At 48.2% G+C, this 22,215-nt stretch overlaps 1 protein-coding gene across 16 annotated transcripts; it reads left to right on the top strand.

Moving 5' to 3' along the window:
* The first annotated feature begins 720 nt into the window (after positions 1-720).
* On the top strand, positions 721-21,925 carry CEACAM20 (CEA cell adhesion molecule 20). 16 transcript variants are annotated; one of them, XM_013988679.3, is made up of 12 exons: positions 721-1,049; positions 4,535-4,612; positions 5,190-5,468; positions 5,931-6,224; positions 7,526-7,804; positions 11,038-11,316; positions 13,815-13,929; positions 14,138-14,223; positions 15,021-15,082; positions 15,422-15,457; positions 15,935-16,057; positions 19,443-21,925. In XM_013988679.3, exons 1-12 carry the CDS (start codon positions 998-1,000, stop codon positions 19,494-19,496), a joined length of 1,737 nt encoding a protein of 578 aa, XP_013844133.2. In that variant the 5' UTR covers positions 721-997; the 3' UTR covers positions 19,497-21,925. The 16 variants fall into 16 exon arrangements, 12 of the variants coding, with proteins under 12 accessions (XP_013844133.2, XP_013844132.2, XP_013844134.2 ...); XM_013988678.3 differs by having other exon boundaries at positions 15,914-16,057; XR_014806329.1 differs by lacking the exon at positions 15,021-15,082.
* Positions 21,926-22,215: the final 290 nt, after the last annotated feature.

The following is a 22,215-nucleotide window of genomic DNA, read 5'->3' as shown; positions in this document are numbered from 1 at the left end:
TTTGGGAGAGTGTGTGTGTGTGTGTGTGTGTGTGTCAGGGGTGGGGGGAATGATGTGGTTGCAATCTTCCCTGCCCCCTCCCCCCAGGCTGAGTCAGGCACTCACTCTCTCTCTGCATCCCGCCCTCCCGACCCTAGGACCTTTGTTTAGGAGCAGGAATCCGTATCACAAGCATCACTTCAGCTCATTTAGTATTTTCAGGCTGCTCATGGTGAGTTTGGCTCTGGGGCTGGTTTCTTTTTTTTATTATTATTTTAAAAAATTTTGAGGACCGCACCTGCAGCATATGCAAGTTCTTCGGTTAGGGGTCGAATCAGAGCTGCAGCTGCTGGCCTGTGCCACCGTCATAGCAACTGCCAGATCCAAGCCACACCGTGGCTTGTGGCAACGCAAGATCCTTAACCCAGTGAATGAAGCCAGGGATTGAACCTGCATCCTCATGGATACTAGTTGGGTTCTTAACCTGCCGAGCCACAGTGGGACCCCCGGGGCTGGTTTTCTTAAGCCCTTGACCACCGGGAGCCACCGTTATTGATTTTATTGCAATAGCTGTTGAGTATTTATAATCTTGGTTCCAGGCCCCTTTAACATCTGGCCCTGCCTCTCCCTGGGCTGCCCCCTCCTTGAAGTCAAGCGGGTGGGAGGAAGCCTAATTCCTCAGGGGATCCGGGGCCAAAGGGTGGGGCTTGCTTCCTCCTTTGCCACCTCGGGGGAAACTCCAGGGTTTCCGGGGCTCTCAGAGTGGAGAGGAGGAGAAGGAGGAACGTGAACCCTGGGGCGGAGGAGGGAGGTGCAGCCGAAGTTCCTCCCCCGCCTCCACCCCTGGCGGCCCCCGGGGAGGTGGGGGGGTGCTGTCATTGAAGAGCCTGTGAGTCTGCAGCTGGGCAGAGGGGAAGAGAAGGGAGCTGGAGGGCCCGCAGCCGGAAAAGGACGGTGCCTGCTTGAGCGAGCCGGGGAGGTGGTCCCCTTGGCCCTCTGAAGCCGGGTGGCAGGACCCATGGCGTCCACTGCCCTCTGGGCCCACCACTGGGCAGGACTCCTGCTCTCAGGTGAGTGCCCTGTTCCCCTCAGGCGGGGTGGGGGGTAGAAGGGTGTGGCTGTGGGTGTGCGTGCATGTGCCCAAAAGACACACACACACACACAGACACAGAAATAGAAACAGAAATACTTAAGAGATTGACAAAGGGAAACAGAGGCAGAGACAACAACATACATGCAGAGAGAGATGGAATCTGAACCATGGAACCAGAACCAGAACCAGAACCAGAGAGAGACAGACAGACCGTGAAAATAAGAGTAGAAACTGCACGAGAGGGCAAACTAGAGAGGCGAGAGGGAGGCAGGATAAAGAGCAAGAAAACTTTAAAGACACTCCGAGAAAAATAGATTCCGAGGGAGTCAGAGAGGGAGACAGGGAAACAGACGGGAGTGAGACAGGCAGAGGGAGACGTGCCAGCCCAGAGGGGCCAGGTTACACATCAGGACAGGGGATGGATGTGACACTGATGCTTAAAGGGCATCTGAGGCAAAAGGGAGAAGCTAGAATATTTGGATTGAAAAACAGGAATAGACTCAGAGACAGAAAACAGATTTACAGAGGAAAGATGTGGGGGAGGGATAAATTAAGAGCTTGGGGTGAAGTTCCTGTTGTGGCTCGGTGGTTAACGAATCTGACTAGCATCCATAAGGATGCAGTTTCAATCCCTGGCCTTGCTCAGTGGGTTAAGTATCCGGCATTGCCCTGAGCTGTGGTGTAGGTCACAGATGCGGCCCGGATCTTGCGTGGCTGTGGCTGTGGCGTAGACCGGCAGCTATAGCCCTGATTAGACCCTAGCCTGGGAACCTCCATATGCTGCAGGTGCGGCCCTAAAAAGAGAAAAAAAAAAAAAAAGACCTTGGGGTTAATAGATGTACATTAATGTATAAAAAAAATGACAGGGTCCTACTGTATAGTGCAGGGAACTATATTCAATATCTTATAATAACCCGTAATGGAAAAGAATGTATATACGTATATACATGTGTATATTTGTATTTATATTTGGAAAAGAATAGATATACACGTATACAAATGTATTATACGTGTATATACATATATATGTGTGTGTGTATGTGTACATATATATATATTTTTTGGCCATGCCTGCCACATACAGAAGTTCCTGGGCCAGCAGTGACCTAAGCTGCTGCAGTAACAATACCAGGTCCTTAACCCTCTGAGACACAAGAGAACTCCTATATTCTTTTCCATTACAGGTTATTAGATGAAATATATATGTATTATATATAATACAGAATAGTATATAAATATATACTGTTTATATAGTATATATAGTATAGTATGTATTTATACTATGTGTACTATATTATAAATATATTTATACTTACAATAGTATAAATATATATGATTCTGTATTATATATAATTATATACTATTCTGTATCATATATATTAATGGTATATATTATATAGATACATACTATTATATATTTTAAATATAATATAAAATATATTTAATACATTAATATTAAATATATTTAATATATAAATATATAAAATATATTTGATACATTAATGTTAAATATATATTTAATACATAAATATATATTATATATTATATGTATATATAAATTGAATCACCAGAAACCAGTGCAACTTTGTAAATCAACTAAACTTCAATTTTTTTTTTTTTTTTTTTGGCTTTTTAGGGCCGCACTTGTGGACTATGGAAGTTCCCAGGCTAGGGGTTGAACTGGCCTACACCACAGCCAGCACAGGATCCAAGCTGCAACCTACACCACGGCTCATGGCAATGCCGGATCCTTAACCTACTGAGCAAGGCCAGGGATCGAACCTGCATCCTCCTGGATCCTAGTCGGGTTCATTAACCACTGAGCCACGACGGGAACTCCTGACACTTTAATTTTTTTTAAAAAGCATTTTGGAGGTAAAGATGTGATTTTGCGATGTGTGGTATGCAGAGGTGAGGGCTCAGCCCGGCTTTGCTGTGTGGCTCTGAGACCCGCTCCTCCCTCTGGCCAGAGCTTCCTGGCTGCCCCAGACGGGCTGCACGGGCTCCTTGTCCCTCCTGGGAGGCTGAGAGTTATCAGCCACAGCATCTTGGGTTTTTCCTCAACGTTGGCCTCCTCCTAGAGGGACAGGAAGCAGGCTTCTCTGGGGAGGAGCCTCGGGGAGGGTCCTGGTGGAGGCTTTGCACGGAGAGAATTTCCGCCCTTGGATGAGTATGATGAGGTCCACCTGTGAGGCTTGCACCTGCAGTATTTCATTTCTCCTGTGACAATTATACGAGGCAGAAACTGCGATGACCCCCATCTTACAGACGGAGAAACTGAGACGCAGACAAGATGTCTATTTGGGTAAGAGGACACCACTTGCCCAAATAAACAGCAAAGCTGGGATTCAAAACCCAGAGAGTCAGGCTCTGAGTTGTGAACGTCACCTCTAATGGCGTTGAACATAGAGAGATACCAGTACAGGAAATAAGAATAACAGTAGTGGTAGAATAACAATCATAAAAATAATAGTGTCACATCTGATAGCTCCTCAGGCCTCACAATAACCTACTGAACTAAGTTCTTCTCTTCTCCCCATTTTGCAGTTGAAGAAACTGAGGCTCAGAGACGTAGAGAAAGTAAGCGTGAGAGTCCATATTTGCTCCCTAGGATCCAAGAGCCCAAGCCCTTCACCGCGAGTTGAGCAGGGGATAGGGCAGTGCTTGGGCTAAATTAGGGTCTTTGAAGGGTGGAGAGGGGCAGGACAGCCAGGCTCTGTTAACTGAGCTGATGGGAAGGGTGGGGGGGTATTAGGTTAGCCGCACACGGGCATGGCTGCTGGGGTTGGGGCTCCCCACCTATGTCCACCGTTTGAGTTTCCATAAAACTATGTGCCGAATGGCCAGATGGAAAACTGAAAACCCCTACTGTCTTGTTCCCTCTGCCTGAGGGCAAGGACGAGGAAGTACCAAAGGTTCCTTTCTCCCATCAAAGATAACAGAAGTTCCCTCTGCTCAGGGGCTGGCTCCATGCCCCAGCCCTGGGTCAGAGGAATGTCACAGTGTTGAGCAGGCAGTCTTTAGGGGCTGGTGGGCCAGGTTCAAGTTTAGCTTCTGACACCCACTACATGGTCTTGGAAAGTGAGCTCACCCATCTGAGCATCCGTCTACCTCTACGTGGAAAGGGGAGGCTGCCCATGCAACTTCCAGGGAGCAGGTGTCATTGGAGAAAGACAGGGACCCTTGGGGGACCCAGTTAAAGCTTGTCAGTATTCATGACCACCCACAGATATCCTAGGAGGCAGGTGATAATATGCCCATTTCGCAAGTGGGGAAATTGAGGCTCAGAAAAGATCACAACATGCCTGAAGGCGCACAGCCTGTAAGTGGTGGGTAGGAGTCAAGCCTCTAGTGTTGGAGCGCCTCATCCTCGACCTCAGACCTCCCTCTGCTAGCGAAGACCAAAACTGGACACCCCAACACACCCTTCCTTCCCTGAATACTTCTTCTTTCCCCCTCCAGCCTCGCTTTTGACCACATGGAGCCTGCCAGCTGCAGCCCAGCTCACCCTTGGTGACAGACTGCCTAAAGCCACCCGAAGTGAGAAGGATGTTATTCTGTCTATGTTGGGGACCCCTTGGTCGTGCCAGACTCATGGCGGATGCAGAGTCGTGGGCATAGGAAACAAGGCTGTCCATCTGTCTCCATCCATCAGGGTCCCATGCCCAAAGTCCCAACAGGACAAACTTGATTGGCCCAGTTGGGGAATGGGAAAGAGCTGCTCTGATCAGTTGTGCTGGGGGCAGGGTAAAGGGTGGACCATGGCTGTCATGGCCATGGGTGAGGAAGGTTGGCTAAGAAGTGAGTAGGGAGCCCCAGCATTCATTCCTGTTACAAGCTTTATTTCTTTGCAGCTGATACCCATGGTCATGTCCAAGACCATCTGTTTTATTTGTACAATCCCATTTAATGGGGCTTGGAGAAGGGAAGTGAGTTGCCTAAGCTCACACCTAGAATGAGAAGTAGATCCAGCATTTGAGCTCATGGAGCTTCAGCATGTCTTCATGCAATTCCAATCCATCCCTGTTTCTCTGGGTTCCCTTGGTGAGTGTGTATTGCTGGGTCTTTGTTTGTCTGAGTCTCTGCCTCTGTCTCCCTCTCTCTCATTCTCCTGTAGGCTCACTGGCCAAGCCCACCATTGCAGTCAGCCAGGGCACTGCCATAGAGCACAGGGAAGGGGTGAGCTTCTACTGTGACACCAAGGACGTAAATATTACCATCTACTGGGTCTCCAACAATCACCCCTTGAAGTTCGATGAGCGCATGTGGCTGTCCACGGATCGCAAGAACCTCACCATCCTCACTGTCCAGCGGGAGGATGCAGGGACTTACCAGTGTGAAGTTTGGGGTGTCCTCCAGGTCCAGAGCAGCAACCCCACCTTCCTGATCGTGTACTGTGAGTCCCTCTCCATTCTCCCCAGCCCCTCACCCACTTCTTTGGTGATCTCCTTAAGTCCCACAGCTTTACATACCATCCAAATGCAGACTCGTCCACCCTTGAACTCCAGATGTATAACTGTGTCACCTCTCTACTTGGATTCCACTGGGAACTTCCAACTTGACAGGCCTAAAACTGAGCTCCTTCACTTTCAGATGGTTGATCCAAAATATTGCCAGGGAAGGGGGTGAGGAAGGAGCATTTGCTGGCCTGCTTTAGGAGATGTATCTTCCTGTCCAGCTTTACCCAGGGATGAAACTGACATGTAATCATCCCCAGACCCTTGCATCTCCTTGTAATGGTTCCAGAGCTTGGATGGGAGAAGAGAAAAGTTAATATCTATTGACTCCCTAGGTTCCCCGAAGAGAGCTGTCACCGATGCTATCATTACTGCTACAGTTCTTCTTCTTCTTCTCTCAGATGGTCCTGACCCTGTTGAAATCAAGTTGGAGCCTGGTGTACCCAATGGGGAGGCAGTTGAGGTGATAGAGGGCTCCAACTTGACCTTCTCGGTGGAAACACTGTCTCATCCACACCCTGACTATTCATGGTTTTTCTCTAATGACTCCAAGCCCATCACGAGCTTGAGTTCCACCACGAGCACGTTTACCCTCCATGCTGCATCCAAGGAACACGAGGGCCTGTACAGGTGCTTGGTGTCCAACAAGGCCACCAACCTGTCCCGTCTGGGTGCCCTTAAAGTCCGCGTCCTTGGTGAGTGTCTTTTCCCTGTATGTCTCCTTTGTTTCTCTGAGAATCAGAGCTACACCAGTGTCCTAGACTTGGAGGAGGACCCAGTGGAGTGGGCATTTCCTGTGTGACTGGTGGCAGATCATGGCTCTGACCACAGGGAAGGTCTTGGGTCCTGGGTTGGCACAGCCACCACACGACCTTGCTGGGTCTCTGTGGGGTGTCTGTTATTTGAGTTTTTTGAAGTGGGGAGGTGATTGTCTATCCACACAAAGGCTAACACAACTCTCACTCATGAAGATCCCGATAATAGTCTTGCATGCATAGCACACTCACACATATGCACCAGAGACACATCCAACTCACACACAACACACACTCACACAAGACACATGTAACATGCACAAAACCGTACACATAATACATGCAACACACGTCACAGACACACAGCACACATAATACCATATAAAAAGCACATACTACACACTCACATAAGACACATATAACATGTACATGACAGATACACACAATACATTGTACATAATACATCGTAGACACACAACACATATACACACCATATGCACGAGCCCACAACATGTACATACAGTACACTCACACATATGCACAGCATGCACACAATACACAGGACGTGCTCATACATAAAAACACAGAAACACTAATCTCACATATGCAAGGAGCAATATCATAGACACACAACTCATTCGCCCATAAAACACATATACACACAAAACATTTCATGCACACAGTAGATGCACACAACATACATCACAGACACTCAACATCCTCCCATGCAACACAGAAAACACCTCACACACCACACATTCAACACCCTCACCCCATGTGTGCAATGATACAGAACAGATATACAAGGTTTAAATGCACTGCCCACACAATAAAGTGATACACAAATAGTACAACACATATGTATAACCACACACAACACTCATATCCAGAAAATATATACACAATACACATTCGCTGTATAAAAGTATATATATATATATATACCACCCCTACCTCATTGTCACAAAACATATACATACAACACACACACACACAAATACATCCATACACCACACACTCTCTCTACACACAAAACCCATAGCACATTCACAGAATTGTCACACAACACACACTCACAAAAGGCTTAGATGTACCACCCCCACAATACGGTCTTATGCAAAGCACACACACACACACACCACCCACAAAATGCATACACCGGAAGACCCTGTGGGCCCCGTATGGACGGGAGACAGGCAAAAGGTCCCTGGCCCCCATCCTGTGTCTTCATGTACTTCCAGAAAGAGTGACCAAGCCTTGCATCACATCCCCAAACCTGAATCTTGTGGAGAATGCCAGCCTGGTGGTCCTGACCTGCCAGACCAGCCATGAGGGGGTTGGAGTCCAGTGGTTCCTGAGGGGCCAGCCCCTCCTGCCCAGCCCGCACCTGGTGCTGTCAGCTGACAACAGGACCCTGGTCATCCACGGCCTCCGGCGAGATGACGTGGGGCCCTACGAGTGTGAGGTCTGGAACTGGGGCAGCGGGGCCCGGAGCGACTCCTTCAGGCTGAACATCAGCTGTGAGTCTCGTGAGCCGGGACCTTCTCTTCCTCCCTTCTCCCTCCCTTGCTTAAATTGTTCCTTCCAGCCGTTCATTCCATAAATATCAAATATCTGCTCTGTGCGGGGCATGTCTGGGCCCTGGACCAGACCACACACCTGCCCTCGTGGAGCTTATGTTCCCGTGGGGGAGACAGAGCACAAACAGCTAATCGAGGGCGAGCCCTGGTATGACTGATGGAGCGAGAGGCGGTGAGAACGACAGGCCTGGCCGGGAAGGTGTTGCAGTCCTGGCTGGGGTAGTTGGGGGCGGGGGGGGCGCTCCCCGAGGAGGTGGCCTTTGTGCAGAAGGAGGCGGGGAGCGAACCATGCAGATAGCCAGCAGAAGAGAGTCCCAGGGGAGGGACCAGCACTTGAGGTGGACTGTGCTTGACATGTCAGAGGAACACAAGGAGGCCAAGGTGACTGGAGAAGTCAGTCGGGGGAGGGGGGCAGTGGAACGGAAGAGGTCCGGAGAGTGGAAGTAGAGCACACGGGGTCTGGAACTGGGGCAGCGGGGCCCGGAGCGACTCCTTCAGGCTGAACATCAGCTGTGAGCCGTGGGGAGGACACTGGCAGCCACAGAAGGCTCTGAGCAGAGGAGAGGTAGCATTAGACTTAGGTTGTCACAAGGTCTCTCTGGCCCTTGTCTACGGGGTGGAAGCAGGGGAGAGGGAGGAGTTAGAGAAAGACTTGGGTTTGTCTGGCTCCGTGGAGAGGTGGACCCCAACATGGAATTAGACATGCAAGGATTTTACTAAGGGAATGCTCCTGTGCAGAACAAGGGAGGGAGCCTCAAAAGGCTGGGAGAGCCTCAAAAGGCTGGCACTGAGATGCAAGTCCGACTCCAAGTGAGGGAGAAAGGGAGAGCACGTTGGGTAGGATCGTGTAGACCATGGCGTGGTCTAAAGGGACACTGTCAGGACTCTTGAGGCGCCCATCCCTCCTGAAAGGGCTCTGCCTTAGTTCCCCCCCTACGCTTAGGTCCTGGCAGGGTGCAGCTTGGGAGAGGCTTGGGATGTGGGGATATAGCAGCCGGGCCCTTGGTCATTACACTGTGAGGTGCCTTCTCATGGGGGCCGCAGCCGTCCACCAAGAGATGATGAGGCTGAGCCAGGGTAGCAGTTGTGGGTGAAGAGACATGGTCAGGCCATGGATTTAATTTATTTATTTTATTTTATTTTTATTTTTATTTTACTGTATTTATTATTATTTCATTGATTTCATTCCATTTATTTTATTTATTGGCCACCCCACAGCATATGGAGTTCGGGGCCAGGAATCAGATTCGAGCCTCGGTGGTGACCTAAGCTGCAGCTGTGGCAACGCCAGATCCTGAACCCCCTGTGCAGGGCTAGGGATCGAACCTGCATCCCAGGGCTCCCAAGACACCACCCATCCCATTGCACCACAGCAGGGACTCTTGTGAATGTATTTTAAATATCAGACTCACAGGATTCGCTGCTAACTGACATGAAGCAAAGAGAAAGGGAAGAGTCAGGAATGACTCCAAGGTTTTTTTTGCCTGAGCTACTCAAAGGATGTAGAGGCTGTGAACTAAGCTCGGGAAGACTGGGGGAGCAGAGGTGTCTGCAGGGAGAGAAAGCGGGGGTCTATTCTGTGCACTGACTAGCAAGGGGGCAGCGAGTCAGAGACTAAGTACATGGCTTTCCCTTTCTCTCTTGCTCTCTCCTCCCTACTCCAGTCGTTCAATCAAAAGTGTCTAATTTGTTCTCTCTCTATACTGAGCAACAAGTCAGGCTCTGTGACTTTCAGAGCTCACAGCCTACTCAGGATCAGGAGATCAATAATTAAGCAAAGAAAATACAGGGTGTTAGGTGCTGCCATGACATGAGAGATCTGGGGACCCCAAAGAAAGCCCCTGCCAGTCTGGGGGACGTGGGAAGACTCGCCATGAAAGGCGATGTTACCTTGAGATCTGAAGGACAAGTAAGTAGGTAGAGACTCAGGGGAAGGGCATTCCAGAAGGAAGAGAGTATGCGATGTCTCTGAGGCAAGAGAGGCTGTGGCAGGGATGGAATATCCAAGTGGATCTTATTCCTGGATTGAGAGTGGGAGGTATGGAGAGGTGAGTGGTGGGGCTGGAGGGGTCTTCAAGATTGTGAATGAGCTCATAAGCCATGGGCTTCATTCCAAGGACACTAGGGAATCCGAGTAGGGAGGAGAGTGGGCAGGTGTACTTAGGAAGACACCTCTAGCTGCTCCCTGGAGGATTTGAGACCAGGACGGGGAGACCAGGGTGTGGACGAATGAGGGATCCTGATGGCTAGGGGTTAGGATGGGGAGACGTGAACAGATTCAAAGGATATTTAAGGGCAAGGGCAAGATTTTCCTTCTCTTGTGGGCTGTTGCAACTAGAAACTTTGCCTCCTTCCCTCCAGTAGTTCACAAGGACTTAAGACTCAAACTCTTGGTTTTGCATGAGAAATCCACCAGCCATATCCTTTGTTTCCTTCACGGATACGGGAGGAGAGCCAAGGACCACTGGTCTCCTTCTGGCTTTACAAAGAACAGCTACGAGCATCCCTGCCTTTGAGAATACATAGGTGTAAGTGTCAGTATTCTCACAGGGCTGGTAGTTATTAAGTAAGAGATTCCATCAGAATTGTGAGCTTTTTGGAAGTTAGGGGCTACCTTCACAGGACACACCAACAATTTCTAAAGCCTGGATGTCTTATAAGCCTCCTTTGTTAGAATTCAGTTTTGCAAGAGCAGAGGTTTCTGGCTTTTTTTTTTTTTTGCGGGTGGGGGGCTTGTTTTAAATTTTTTTTTGGCCTCAGCTGTGGCATTCAGAATTTCCCCAGCCGGGGCTCAAATCCCCACCACAGCAGTGACCTGAGCCATAGCAGTGATAACACCAGATCCTTAACCTACTGAGCCACCAGGGAACTCTGTTTTTATTTTAATTTTGTTTTATTTCAAAATTTTCCTCATCTGTGTTATGGATTATAATCCGTTTGCTGGGCTGCCAAGGAGGAAAGGGAGCATTTTTTTCTTGTTCTCACTGAGATTCCTTTGAACAGCAGGTGGAAGAGCCTTTGTTTTCCAGGCTACAACCTGGAATGCCCTTAGTTAGAATTGTAAAAGAAAAAAAAAAGGGGGGGGGGGGAGAACTTCCAATGCGGGATTGAATGGAGTGGAACAGGTATCTCGCCAGTGGAGGATGGGTGCGTGTGTTTGTCTCTGCACACAGATGGCCCTGATCGAGCGGACATCACCAGGGGCCCGGCATCCGAGGCGGTCAGCACCATCAAGGCAGAGTTCAACTCCAGCCTGACCCTGCAGTGTCGGGCTGAATCCCAGCCAGATGCTGAGTTTCACTGGACCCTTGAACACTCCACCAGTGTGTGGACGGGGGAGCAGCTGATCATCGAGGCCCTGACCTGGGAACACCAGGGGACCTACAACTGCGTGGCTTTTAACTCTCTGACCCACCTGGCCAGCTCCGCCTCCGTCCGGGTCAGGGTGATGGGTGAGTCCTTCAGGGCCCCTTCTCCTTGGGTCACCTGGACTTTTCCTGATGCTGGTCTTCCTTCCCCTGGGTTCGGGTGGCAGGGGGTGACTGCGAGTGTCCTGCAGAGGCAGGTTCCTAATCAGAAGCTGTGGGATCTCAACTCATAACACTCAGGTTCTAGAGACGCTCCTTCCTACCTGGGTGCCCTGGCCGCCTCTGCAGGGTTCTCTGAGCCTCAGTTTTCCCACCTACAGATGGGATTTGCGATGCTTACATTTCAGAGTTGTTTAGAAGCACAGTGAGTCAAGGAGATAGTCAAGGAGAGAAGGAATAAGCTGACTGGGGGAGCCAAAACTTGTATTAATAACAACCTGGTTGTGATGGCAGGAAGGCCCCTGTATTTCTCTCTTTTCTTTTCCTGAACCTGTGGCACGCAGAAGCTCCCCAGGCCAGGGATTGAACCCGCACCACAGTGTAATCAGAGCCATAGCGGTGGCAACATCCGATCTGTGACCTGATGAGCCACCAAGGAACTCTCCAAACCTCTGTATGTCTGTCTTGAGTTCTTGAGAAGGCAACACAGTATCACTGTTAGCCAGTCGCTGTTCACAACCTGGCTCCAATGCTGTGTGACCTTGGGCATGCTACTTAACTTCTCTGGGCCTCTGATTCCTTGCCAGTAAAACAGACATCAAACTTGTGCTTATGTCATAGGGTTGTGGAAGATTAATTCACATTGGTAAAGTTCTTAGGGCAGTGCCTGGCATATTGTGTGTGTTAAATAAAATGATTCTTTACTGAGCCTGTGTCACACCCTGAAGCCAGCCTTTCCATAGATACCATCAGCAAAGATTTCTTAGGTCCTCTTGGCCAGCCAGCTATGAGGCAGGCCTGTTGGTCTCTCCACCGTTCAGGAGACACTGAGATCTAGAGACTAAAGCCCCATTCCTGGGGTTTAAAACCAGGCTGGCCATCTCAAGAGCAGTGTTCCCAGTTGTCCAAAGAGTGGAGGGCCCCATACAGGTTCCCACACTATCTCATTTCTTCGTCAGAACAACCTCTGGTCTTGTTGAGACCACAGGATGGATGGAGAAGCAGAGAGTCAGGAAGTGGTGAGTTTAGTTGATGGTCACAGGGATCTTGTAGGTTTTGAATTGGATCAGGTACGAAGGGCTCTGGGAGCTTAGAGCTTGGTACATGGCAGCGTCTATCGCCATCATCATCGTTATTGCCTTTTATAAAGCACCTACTAAGTATCAGGCACTGTGTTGGTACTTTCACAGGGGATCTCATTTAATCTTTCATAAAGCCTGTAAGGTTACAGATGACGAGGCTTGTTCGGCCTTTAAAGAAATGGGTACTCAGAGAATAAAGTCAGGAATTCCTATGGCATCCAGGAAACCCCCTCCAAAGTGGGACCCTTTCCTCATAACCTTGACCCTCGGGTGGCTGCCTTCCTAATTCCTGTGGCTGTACTTCACCCCACTGAGAAAGGTTCTAGGCGGAAGTGGGATGGGTAAACAGTAGGCCACTGTTCATGGTAACCACTGCCGTGTATTAATCAATCACCTACTGGAGGCCAGGCATTCATGATCTCATTTCATTGTTGTGACAGCTCCATGCAGTAGGTACCATTTCCCCCACTTTACGGGTGCAGGAAAGAGACTCAGAAAGAGAAGTCACTTTTGTCAATGTTCACAGGGCCCCAGAGAGTCAAAGGTGACTCACTTAGGGGAAAGCCAGGTTTCTGGTTGCCGAAGTCCTTTCCTTTGGCCATACTTGGCCACATCTGATCCGTCATCCTAATCAGCAACGTCATCACACTAACACCAATCACTGCCCATGGGTCTAAATACTTTACCTACATTGAACATATTAAACATCACATATAGGGAACATGAATATATAAACACACACACACACATATATATATATATATATATTTAATCTTTCCAGCAACCATATGAAGTAGGCCTCATATTATCCCTATTTTTAGGAGTTCCCGTCATGGTGCAGCAGAAACCAATCTGACTAGGAACCATGACGTTGCGGGTTTGATCCCTGGCCTTGCTCATTGGGTTAAGGATCTGGCATTGCCATGACCTGTGGTGCAGGTCGCAGACATGGCTCGGATCCTGTGTTGCTGTGACTGTGGTGTAGGCTCTGATTTGACCCCTAGCCTGGGAACTTCCATATGCCCCAGATGCGGCCCTAAAAAAAAAAAAAAGAAAAGAAAGAAAAAGAAAAAGAATTTGTTATTTCTATTTTTACAGAAGAGTCAACTGAAGCCCAGAGGGGTTAAGTAGCATGGTCAAGGTCACACAGCTGAGATGTGAACTTAGGCTGTTTGATTCCAGAAATGATGCTAGTACTACCACAAACTTCTGCCTCCCAATGGCTGGAAAACAAGCGCTCATCAGACGACAGTGGAGATAAAGCCACAAGCTTGGAAGTGGGGCTGGGGACAAGGATGAGGGTGTGTCAGGCCCAGGTCCTGATTCTTTCTCCTTCCCCAGGTCCCCAGTTGTCCCAGTCTATAGGGGCCATCACTGGCATTACCATCGGGAGTGTGGCTGTTGTTGCCCTGGCCACAGGGCTGGCCTGTTTCCTCTACATCAGATATGCCAAAGGGTAAAGCTGGGAATGGGTTAGGGGGTGTGCCCCACAGGGGACCTGCTTGCAGACCTGGTGCTGACCATGGTGCTGAACGGTATCCATGGCGCATGGGGAATTGAGAGGGTTTGGGACATCGCCCAAAATGGACATGGGATATGGGCAGAGCCTGTGGAGATGGGCAGGAACTAAAGGCATAGAAGAATGAGGTTTCTCTGGGTTTCAGGTCCTCAAGGAGAACAACAGAGGACCTCATCCTTGAGGCCAGGACACCCACCTCTGAAACGACTCATCCTGCAGAGCCTGGTCGCAGTAAGTAACTCCATAGCTGATGCCCAGAGCAGGGGAAGAGGCTGGTGCAGAGAGCCTAGGTCTCTGCTCCCAGCTTTGCCTCCAGGTCATTATAATGTCATGGGCAAGCCCTGTATACCCAGAACCTCTGTGTCCCCATCTGGAAAATGGATGCAATCAGGTCAAGAATTCTGAGGGATTTTGCCTATTCCAATAGCCATAACACAAATATAGCAATATGCTGCCATTCTGTTCTTCCTTACTCTCAGAAAACTTTGTTAGTTGATTGCTCTAGACAGAGAGAATCGATCACAACACACTTCCCTGCTAAATTCAAAACCAGTCACATAGTCCATCTCAACCCAGTGCCTCAGCCACCCTCTGCTGATGGATAGGAGTTGACCAAAGATGAAATGAAACACCTTTGCTGTGTCTGGCCTAAGATTCTCATATGATGGGTTCGTGAAATGGAAGTCCTCTAGAAACTGTCCAATACAGCTCAATTTCACAGAGAAGAAAACCAAGGCCAGGAAAGATATATGATAAACACCATCTACAGAGGACCCTAGCACAACTGGGGCTAGATATTAGACTTTGGTGCTCATCTGTATCATCCATCTGCCTTTATCTAATCCAGACCTTGATTTCCAGGACATTCCCTGGTCAAGATCACTGGAGATGTGATGGGGAGTCCTGGGAAGAAAGGAAGGAAGGCTTCTGCCACATCCTTCTTGGGGCTAGAAGTGACCTGGACAAATAGACCCTTCCCTCATACCTCTTCCTAACTCCAGCCCTGGGCTGGCATTCATTTTCTCTAGACTGGCCCATGCCCACGTATGCCAATGTACCCAACACTCAAGAACAGGTCCGAGTCAAAAAGGTGGGTAGAACCTCCAGAGGAACCCTCTCTGCTCCCCTGACTATCTGGCCCTTCCTCACTCCAGGAAGGCTGTTCTGGCCTCACTTCCTGGGGTGGGTGGCAGCTTGGGTGTCTCCGCATCTCCTCCCTGGCTTTTCTGGGGATCTCAAGACCTTCCAAGTCTTTTTCATCCCTTTCCTTGTCTTCTTGCTCTTCAGCATGACAATGCCTAACCTGGAACCCACCCCAGGAATCAGAGGGGATGTAACTGTCTCTGAGGCCCAAGCTATTTCCAAGCATTTCCAGGGGTGTCCTTCATCCCAAGCCCCATGATCTCTTCACTACTTTCTTTTCCCTCAGGTGCTGACACAGGACCCTCCAGGGGAGTTCCATGAGGTGGGTTGTCCCTGCTTGATTTTATGAAAGAAGCTGCAAGGGAACACAATCCGAGAATGTTCTATGTGACAAGTCTGAGAAACCATCTTGGCTAGATCTTTCATTGAGCCTTGCAGGGCCAGGAATGGGGAGAAGGTACCCCAAAGCCTCACATGGAGCTGGGTCATATTCTAGGACTCTGGCTCCTATACTGAGCTGCTTCTAACCCCAGGGCTTGGAAATGAGGTGGCACTGGCCTAGCAAGTGCTGGGGTGGAAGGGAAGTTTTGGAGTAGAGGTTGTGGCAGTAGCCAGGTGAAAAGGGAAGGCTTCTGAGTCCTGGGTCCTAAGCCTCCTTTTGTTTCTGATACATTTTAAGAACCTGGTTGAATCACTTTCTCTTTGGATCACTGGGGAGTACACGTCGACTTTCCAGATGCTCTAATTCTAAGGCAGTCTGTGCCTGTGGGTCCTAAAGGACCTCTTTGTTCACTTCCAGAAGGAATCATCTTCAGCGGTCCATGGGGGCTATTCTCGTGGCCCCAGGAAGCCACAGCCCAAACTGGCATCGGATCCATCGGTCCCAACTCTACCAAAGGGAAACACAGAGTCAAACTATGAGGTATCCTTATGCCACATGGAGTCTTTGGACAGATAGAGGGGCTGACACCAAGCTGCTTTCCTCCTTGCTGAGGAGACTGTAGGATAAACTATCCAGAGATTCCTTTCGAAAGTCTTTTCAATCTTTTCAATTCAGTCCATTTCCATCCTTTTCAATCTTTTCAATTCAGTCCATTTCCATCCTGTCACTTTTGCTGGTTCATTTCATCCTATTCTCTTTCAGTCCACTCCATTGTACAGCAGCCCACATTTCCATCACATCTCTTTTCACTCCACCCATTTCCCTTCTATCCATTTAACTTCATTTACTTCTCACTTCATTCCAACCATTTCCTCTCCATTCCATTTAGGGTTTTTTTTTTTCCCCCATTCCACTCCACTCCATTTCTTTCCATTTCATTAATTTCCATAAAATTCCCTTCATTTGGAGTTCCCACCATGGCGCAGTGGAAATGAATCCGACTAGGAACCATGAAGTTGTGGGTTCAATCCCTGGCCTTGCTCAGTGGATTGAAGATCTGGCATTGCCGTGAGCTGTGGTATAGCTCGAAGATGTGGCTCGGATCTGGCATTGCTGTGGCCGTGGTGTAGGACAGTAGCTACAGCTCTGATTAGACCCCTAGCCTGGGAACCTCCATATGCCATGGGTGTGGCCCTAAAAAGACAAAAAAAAAAAAAATTCCTTTCATTGAAGTTCCTGCCATGGTGCCGTGTTAAGAATCCCACTGCTGCAGCTCAGGTTACTGTGGAGGTGTGGGTTCGATCCCCAGCCTGGTGCAGGGGGTTAAAGGATCTGGCATTGCCACCGCTGTGGCGTAGATTGCAGCTGTGGCTCAGATTCAGGCCCTGGCTTGGGAACGTCCATATGCTGCGGGTGTGGTCATGAAAAATTCCTTTTATTTCCCTTCCATTCCTTTTATTCCTCTTGTTTCTTTCTATTCCATTCCTTGTCCTCTCTTCCCATCCACTCCACTTGCTGTCATTCCTTTGCATTCTATCCCACTGCACTCTGTTCTCATTGTGTTCTAGTCCATCTTTCTGCTTTCATCCCTTCCCTTTCTTTCCCACGTCCCCCTCTTACATTTTATTCATTTTTATTTGTTCATTTTAATCTCTCACATTCTGTTACTGTCTAGTACCATCCTGTCTACTCCATTTCAATCCCATCGCTGTATTTCATTTCTATTCTTTTCCTTCTTGTCCCTTTTCATTCCTGTTCTTACATCCATATATTTCACCTACTCCATTCATTCTATCGCCTACCCTTCCTTCCACTTCTGGAATAGTCAGTGTCACTATTTACATTCATTTCCATTTGATTGGCTTTCCTTCCACCACACTCCATTTCTTCTCATTCTATATCTTCCTTTTCCATTCTCTTCATTTTCTTTCCACGTCCTTCTCTCTTTTCTCTTCACTTCCTCTTCCTCACCCTTTCCCTTTCCATTCAATTCTGCTTCCTTCTTTTCTCTTCCCTCTCATTCCATCCTCTTCCCTTCTATTTCTTCTTCACGCCTCCTTAATCCAGCCCATGCAAGGGCATCATATTCCACTCTGCTCCATTACTTATCGGATGAACCATTCTCAAAAGATGTGAATGTCTATGTGTATCTCAGGGATTTTTAATAAGAAAGACAAACCCCTTGAAAGGAGTTCAGGTAAAATGGAGAGTAATTAAGAAAACACTGGGGAATCTCAGATAGTTCAATTACAGAAATTACTTGGGACCAGAATGTTATCAGGAAGTTTTTCTCTCTTATGTGGTTGCCCATTTTTGCTGATCAATGAATCTGTTCCATTCTCCTTAGTCCAGATGGAATTTCTACGAAAGTTTCCTGGTCACGGCTCCTTTACAACTTGTATAATTATGTATGACAGCATCTTCTACTGCTGTTTAAAGGTTTCTGGGTTCAAATTTTCCAGAGAGAAGCACGCTTTCTCAGGCTGTTGCATGCATTGTGCTGAATTTGTCAGCCTCCAGGGAGCTGTGAACTGGTACAAACATAGCCTCTTAGGTCCTTATCTTCATCAGGGTCTGGGGAAAGGAGTCACATTTATTCCCTGTTATCGGTAGAGCAAAAGCTCTTCCTGGAAATCTCACCCAGTACACTGCCTCTTATATCTCCTTGGGTTGCAATGCCATGAAATGGTATTTCTTTTCTTTTTTTTTTGTCTTTTTTTGCTATTTCTTGGCAAATGGAGGCATATGGAGGTTCCCAGGCTAGGGGTCGAATCGGAGCTGTAGCCACCGGCCTATGCCAGAGCCACAGCAACGAGGGATCCAAGCCGTGTCTGCAACCTACATCACAGTTCACGGCAACGCTGGATCATTAACCCACTGAGCAAGGGCAGGGACCGAACCCGCAACCTCATGGTTCCTAGTCAGATTCGTTAACCACTGCGCCACGACGGGAACTCCTAAATGGCATTTCTTATTGGAAGGAAGGCTGAGAAAATGAGGCATTATCCTTCCCAGTCTCTTCAATAGAAGCAGGCAAGGGAGCAAATCTGGAGAAGAGTGTCCGGTCAGCCACCTCAGTGTCTGCTACGTTCTCAAAGGATGAGGAGGAACAAACGATGCAAAGGGTCTGGAATAGAACATTCCGAGTTGAGGGGCATCCAGTGAAAAGGCCCTAAAGTGAAAGAATTTGTTATTGCTGTAAAACAAATTATCACAAACTTCACAGCCTAAAACAGCACACATTTACTATCTCAGCAACCTAAAACAGCACACATTTACTCCCTGGTCAGGAGTCGAGGGGCTGCTCAGCTGGGTCTTCTGCAGGACTACAATAAAGGTGTTGGCCAAGTCTCAGGTCTCATCTGGGGCTCAACTGGGGAAGGATCCACGTCCAAGCTGTTATGGTTATTGGCAGCATTCAATTCCTTGCAGGCTGTCATAATGAGGGCCTCAGTTTCTTATTGGCTGTTAGCCAGAGGCTGCCCTCAATTCTTTGCCATGTAGTCCTTGCCTAACACAGCTTATAACATTGCATCTTGCATCTTCAAAGCCAAGACAGAAGTCATGATCTTAGATCACAGAATCACATACGTGTAAGCGTGTGCATCCTGTCACCTTTACCATAGTCTAATGGTTAGAAGCCAATCACAGCTCTTGCCCTCAAGGAAGGATTACATAAGGGTATGAATACCAGAAGGCGAGGAGTATGGGGGTCCCTTTAGAGTGTCCTCCACAGTGGGGACGTAAATGGGCCATTCAAGGAATGGAGAAGTTCCAGCGTGACTGAAGTACCGCAAGAAACGAGGAAGATCTTTGGAATTTTCAAAGGTGGGAAAGGAGAATGCTAGAGTGTTTGGGCCCCTACAGCAATAGACTAGGAAGGTCCACCTAGAAATGCAACTCACCTCTTCTCTTTGTATAATAGGTGCTGGTGAATCCAGAGCACAACCTTTACTGCCACATCAACTCCTCCGTCTAACAGAAGCAGAGATCATCTCTCCAGAAATCCTGAAGAAATCACGCCCAATCATATTTTCAATGACTTGTATTGCATACATATTGTATTCCAGCCTATCTCTTTGTAGAGCTTGTGACATTCTGTTTCGATGTGTTTTCCAGGCCCTGGACCCTAGCTCCCATCAAATCTCAGGCTTTTGACTCCTTTTTCTTTAAACGCAATAGAGACAAGGCAAAAGTGACCTAGAATGAGACCGCCAAGATCTGACACCCAGGAGTTGGGGATGCCATAGTGTTTGCCCATCCTTGGCAAACACTGTTGATAGATACAGTATCCAAGGAGAAGTGTGAGTCTGATCAGATAGAGATGAGTATGGGGTGTACACAGGAGTCCGATAAGCCGTGTCTTTTCAAATCATGGTAGAGAAGTAAGAAAAAGGAGCTATCAAGAGTTGGCACGTGGGGTTAAGGATCTGGCATGTGGCAAGTTGCGGTGTAGGTCACAGATGCAGCTTGGAGTGGTGTGACTGTGGTGCAGGCCAGCAGCTACAGCTCCAATTTGTCCCCTAGGCCAGGAACTTCCATATGCTGCAGATGCTATATATATAGACAGAGAGGAAGAGTTGGCGAGAGAAAACATAGAGTGAACCATGGGAATCAGGCACCTGGGGAGGTGCGGGCATGAGATTCTTAGAACCCCGAAGGACTCATTGATGGAGATGAGAGAACAAGGTTTGCCAAAAGTAAAGAGGAGTCAAGGGTGACTCCCAGGCTCCTGGCCAGAACAATGGAATGATCGGCAGGCTACTTTCTGAAGCAACAGTGTGGGAGGAGCAAATGTGGGATATACAACCAAGAATTTGGTTTAGACACATCAAGGATCAATTGGAGAATCCAGTAGGCAGATGTTCCTGAAGGTCTGGACAGAGCAGGACTATAGAGACACATTTGGGAGTTGTCAGTGGGATTTGAAGTTAGGGGGCTCCATGAAATCGTGTGTCGGGGGTCACCAGAACCACCCTCAGGCGCAGTGATTTGCTGAAAGGATTCACAGGACCTGGAAGTTGTTATGCTCATTGTTATGGTTCATTATGGCAAAAGGACAGAGAGGAAAATGAGCAAAGGGAAAGGGTGTAAGCAGTGGCGTCTGAAAGAAAACATGAGGAAGCTGCCAGGTGTCCCTTCTCTGGAGTCACAGGGGGATTCCCGCAGTAGGTGACCACATACGGGAAGCATTGCCAACCAGGGAGGCTCACCCTGAATCTGCGTGTTCAGGGTCTTTATGCGGGTCCGTCGCTGAAGCTCCAGACCCCCAGGAGGCAAGCAGGTGTGTTCACTACAGATCACCGTGCTTGTATAACTATCTAGACAGAGGGGTACAGGTGTGCAAAAACACCTCTATCTGATAGAACATTGCAGAAGCTTAGTTCCTAGAAGCTGATCAAGTCCTTTAAGCTAGGCCTTTTGAGGGGAATATGCAGGGTTTGAGCAACTCAGGCCTGCTGAGTTAACCCTTTCCCCTACAGACCCCCAAGAGAGGAGATGAAGATAGAGAAGAGCAGGGACTAACAAAGTAAATGTTGGTCCCTCCAACATTTATAGTTTGAGGCAGAGGATCGTGCAAAGGAAAAGGACAGTCCTTTTTTTTTTCCTGCCAAGAACTGCTTCCCCCTGAATCTCCAAGGGACGGGTCACACTCTCCCTCTCTCTTTATCTTTAAAGCAAATGGATTCGTGACCTCCTGGCTCTCCAGTGGATGGCGAGCCCTCATCCAGCTCCCCAAAAACAGAGCCTCATTATGAAACTTGGTCTCAGTCAATCCCCCAACACCTGAGAGAGAAATCTCTGGATTAGAGGGCATCTTTCTAGGAGGAGTTTCTGTTCTTCAAGGTCCCTATAATATTCAGCTTAGGTCAGGGATTCTGGTGCTCCTGGAAGTCAACATGACCATCCAGTTCATTTTGAAAGAAAAAAAAATGACCTAACAAAAAACAAAGTCACCTTTACATTATATATTACCAATGCTTTAAAGTAAAAAAATAACAGCTTAAAGTAAAAAAATAAAAAAAGTCAAAACATGTAAACTGAAAAAAAGGAAGACGAGGAGTTCCCTGGTGGCTCAGAGGGTTAGGGACCTGATGTTGTCACTGCCGTGGTGTGGGTTGGATCCCTGGCCCAGGAACTTCCTCGTACCGTGGGTGAGGCCAAAAAAGATGAACTAATGCTCAAAGCACCCCATTGTGATTCTGTCCTATGTATACTGCATCTGTACATCGGTCTGCAAGATTTGACATCTTTCCAACACAACCAATTGTAACGTGGCATTTCTATGTCTTTTGTCTCTCTCAGTAGGGTTTTGGAGGTTTTTTCCTAATGTCTCTATCTATCTTACTAAATTTACTTGTAGAACTTGTTTGCTTCTATTATGAATAAATGTGTACCTTTCTCTGCCTCGTTTGCAAACTTAGTCCTGCTATGTAGAGGAAAGATACCGATGTGCAGGCAAGGGGCAAAATATTGTAAGAGTTAAGAGCATGGACTCCAGAGTCAGACTTCTTGGACTCAAATACCAGCTCCGCCCTTACAGTCTAACATAAGTTATTTCATATTACTTCTGTAAAAAGAATAGCTGCTTAGAAAGGGAGAGATGAGGCGTTCCCATTGTGGCTCAGCAGTAACGAACCCGACTAGTATCCACGAGGACGCAGGTTTGATCTCTGGCCTCGCCCAGTGGGTTAAGG

Source organism: Sus scrofa, chromosome 6, assembly GCF_054392235.1.
Source record: "Sus scrofa isolate SSC_HxYL_T2T_F1_AM1 chromosome 6, Sscrofa_HxYL_maternal_Yorkshire_Landrace_v2.0, whole genome shotgun sequence".
Classification (NCBI taxonomy): Eukaryota; Metazoa; Chordata; class Mammalia; order Artiodactyla; family Suidae; genus Sus; species Sus scrofa.
This window is presented reverse-complemented; position numbering and strand designations above follow the sequence as displayed.

Bases quoted from the DNA above. Each gene is read 5' to 3' on its own strand.
- CEACAM20 (XM_013988678.3), top strand. From the start codon at position 998: ATGGCGTCCACTGCCCTCTGGGCCCACCACTGGGCAGGACTCCTGCTC. The intron at 4,613-5,189 runs GTGAGAAGGATG...ATTCTCCTGTAG, and splicing joins ACTGCCTAAAGCCACCCGAA to GCTCACTGGCCAAGCCCACC. The intron at 16,058-19,442 runs GTATCCTTATGC...TTTGTATAATAG, and splicing joins ACACAGAGTCAAACTATGAG to GTGCTGGTGAATCCAGAGCA.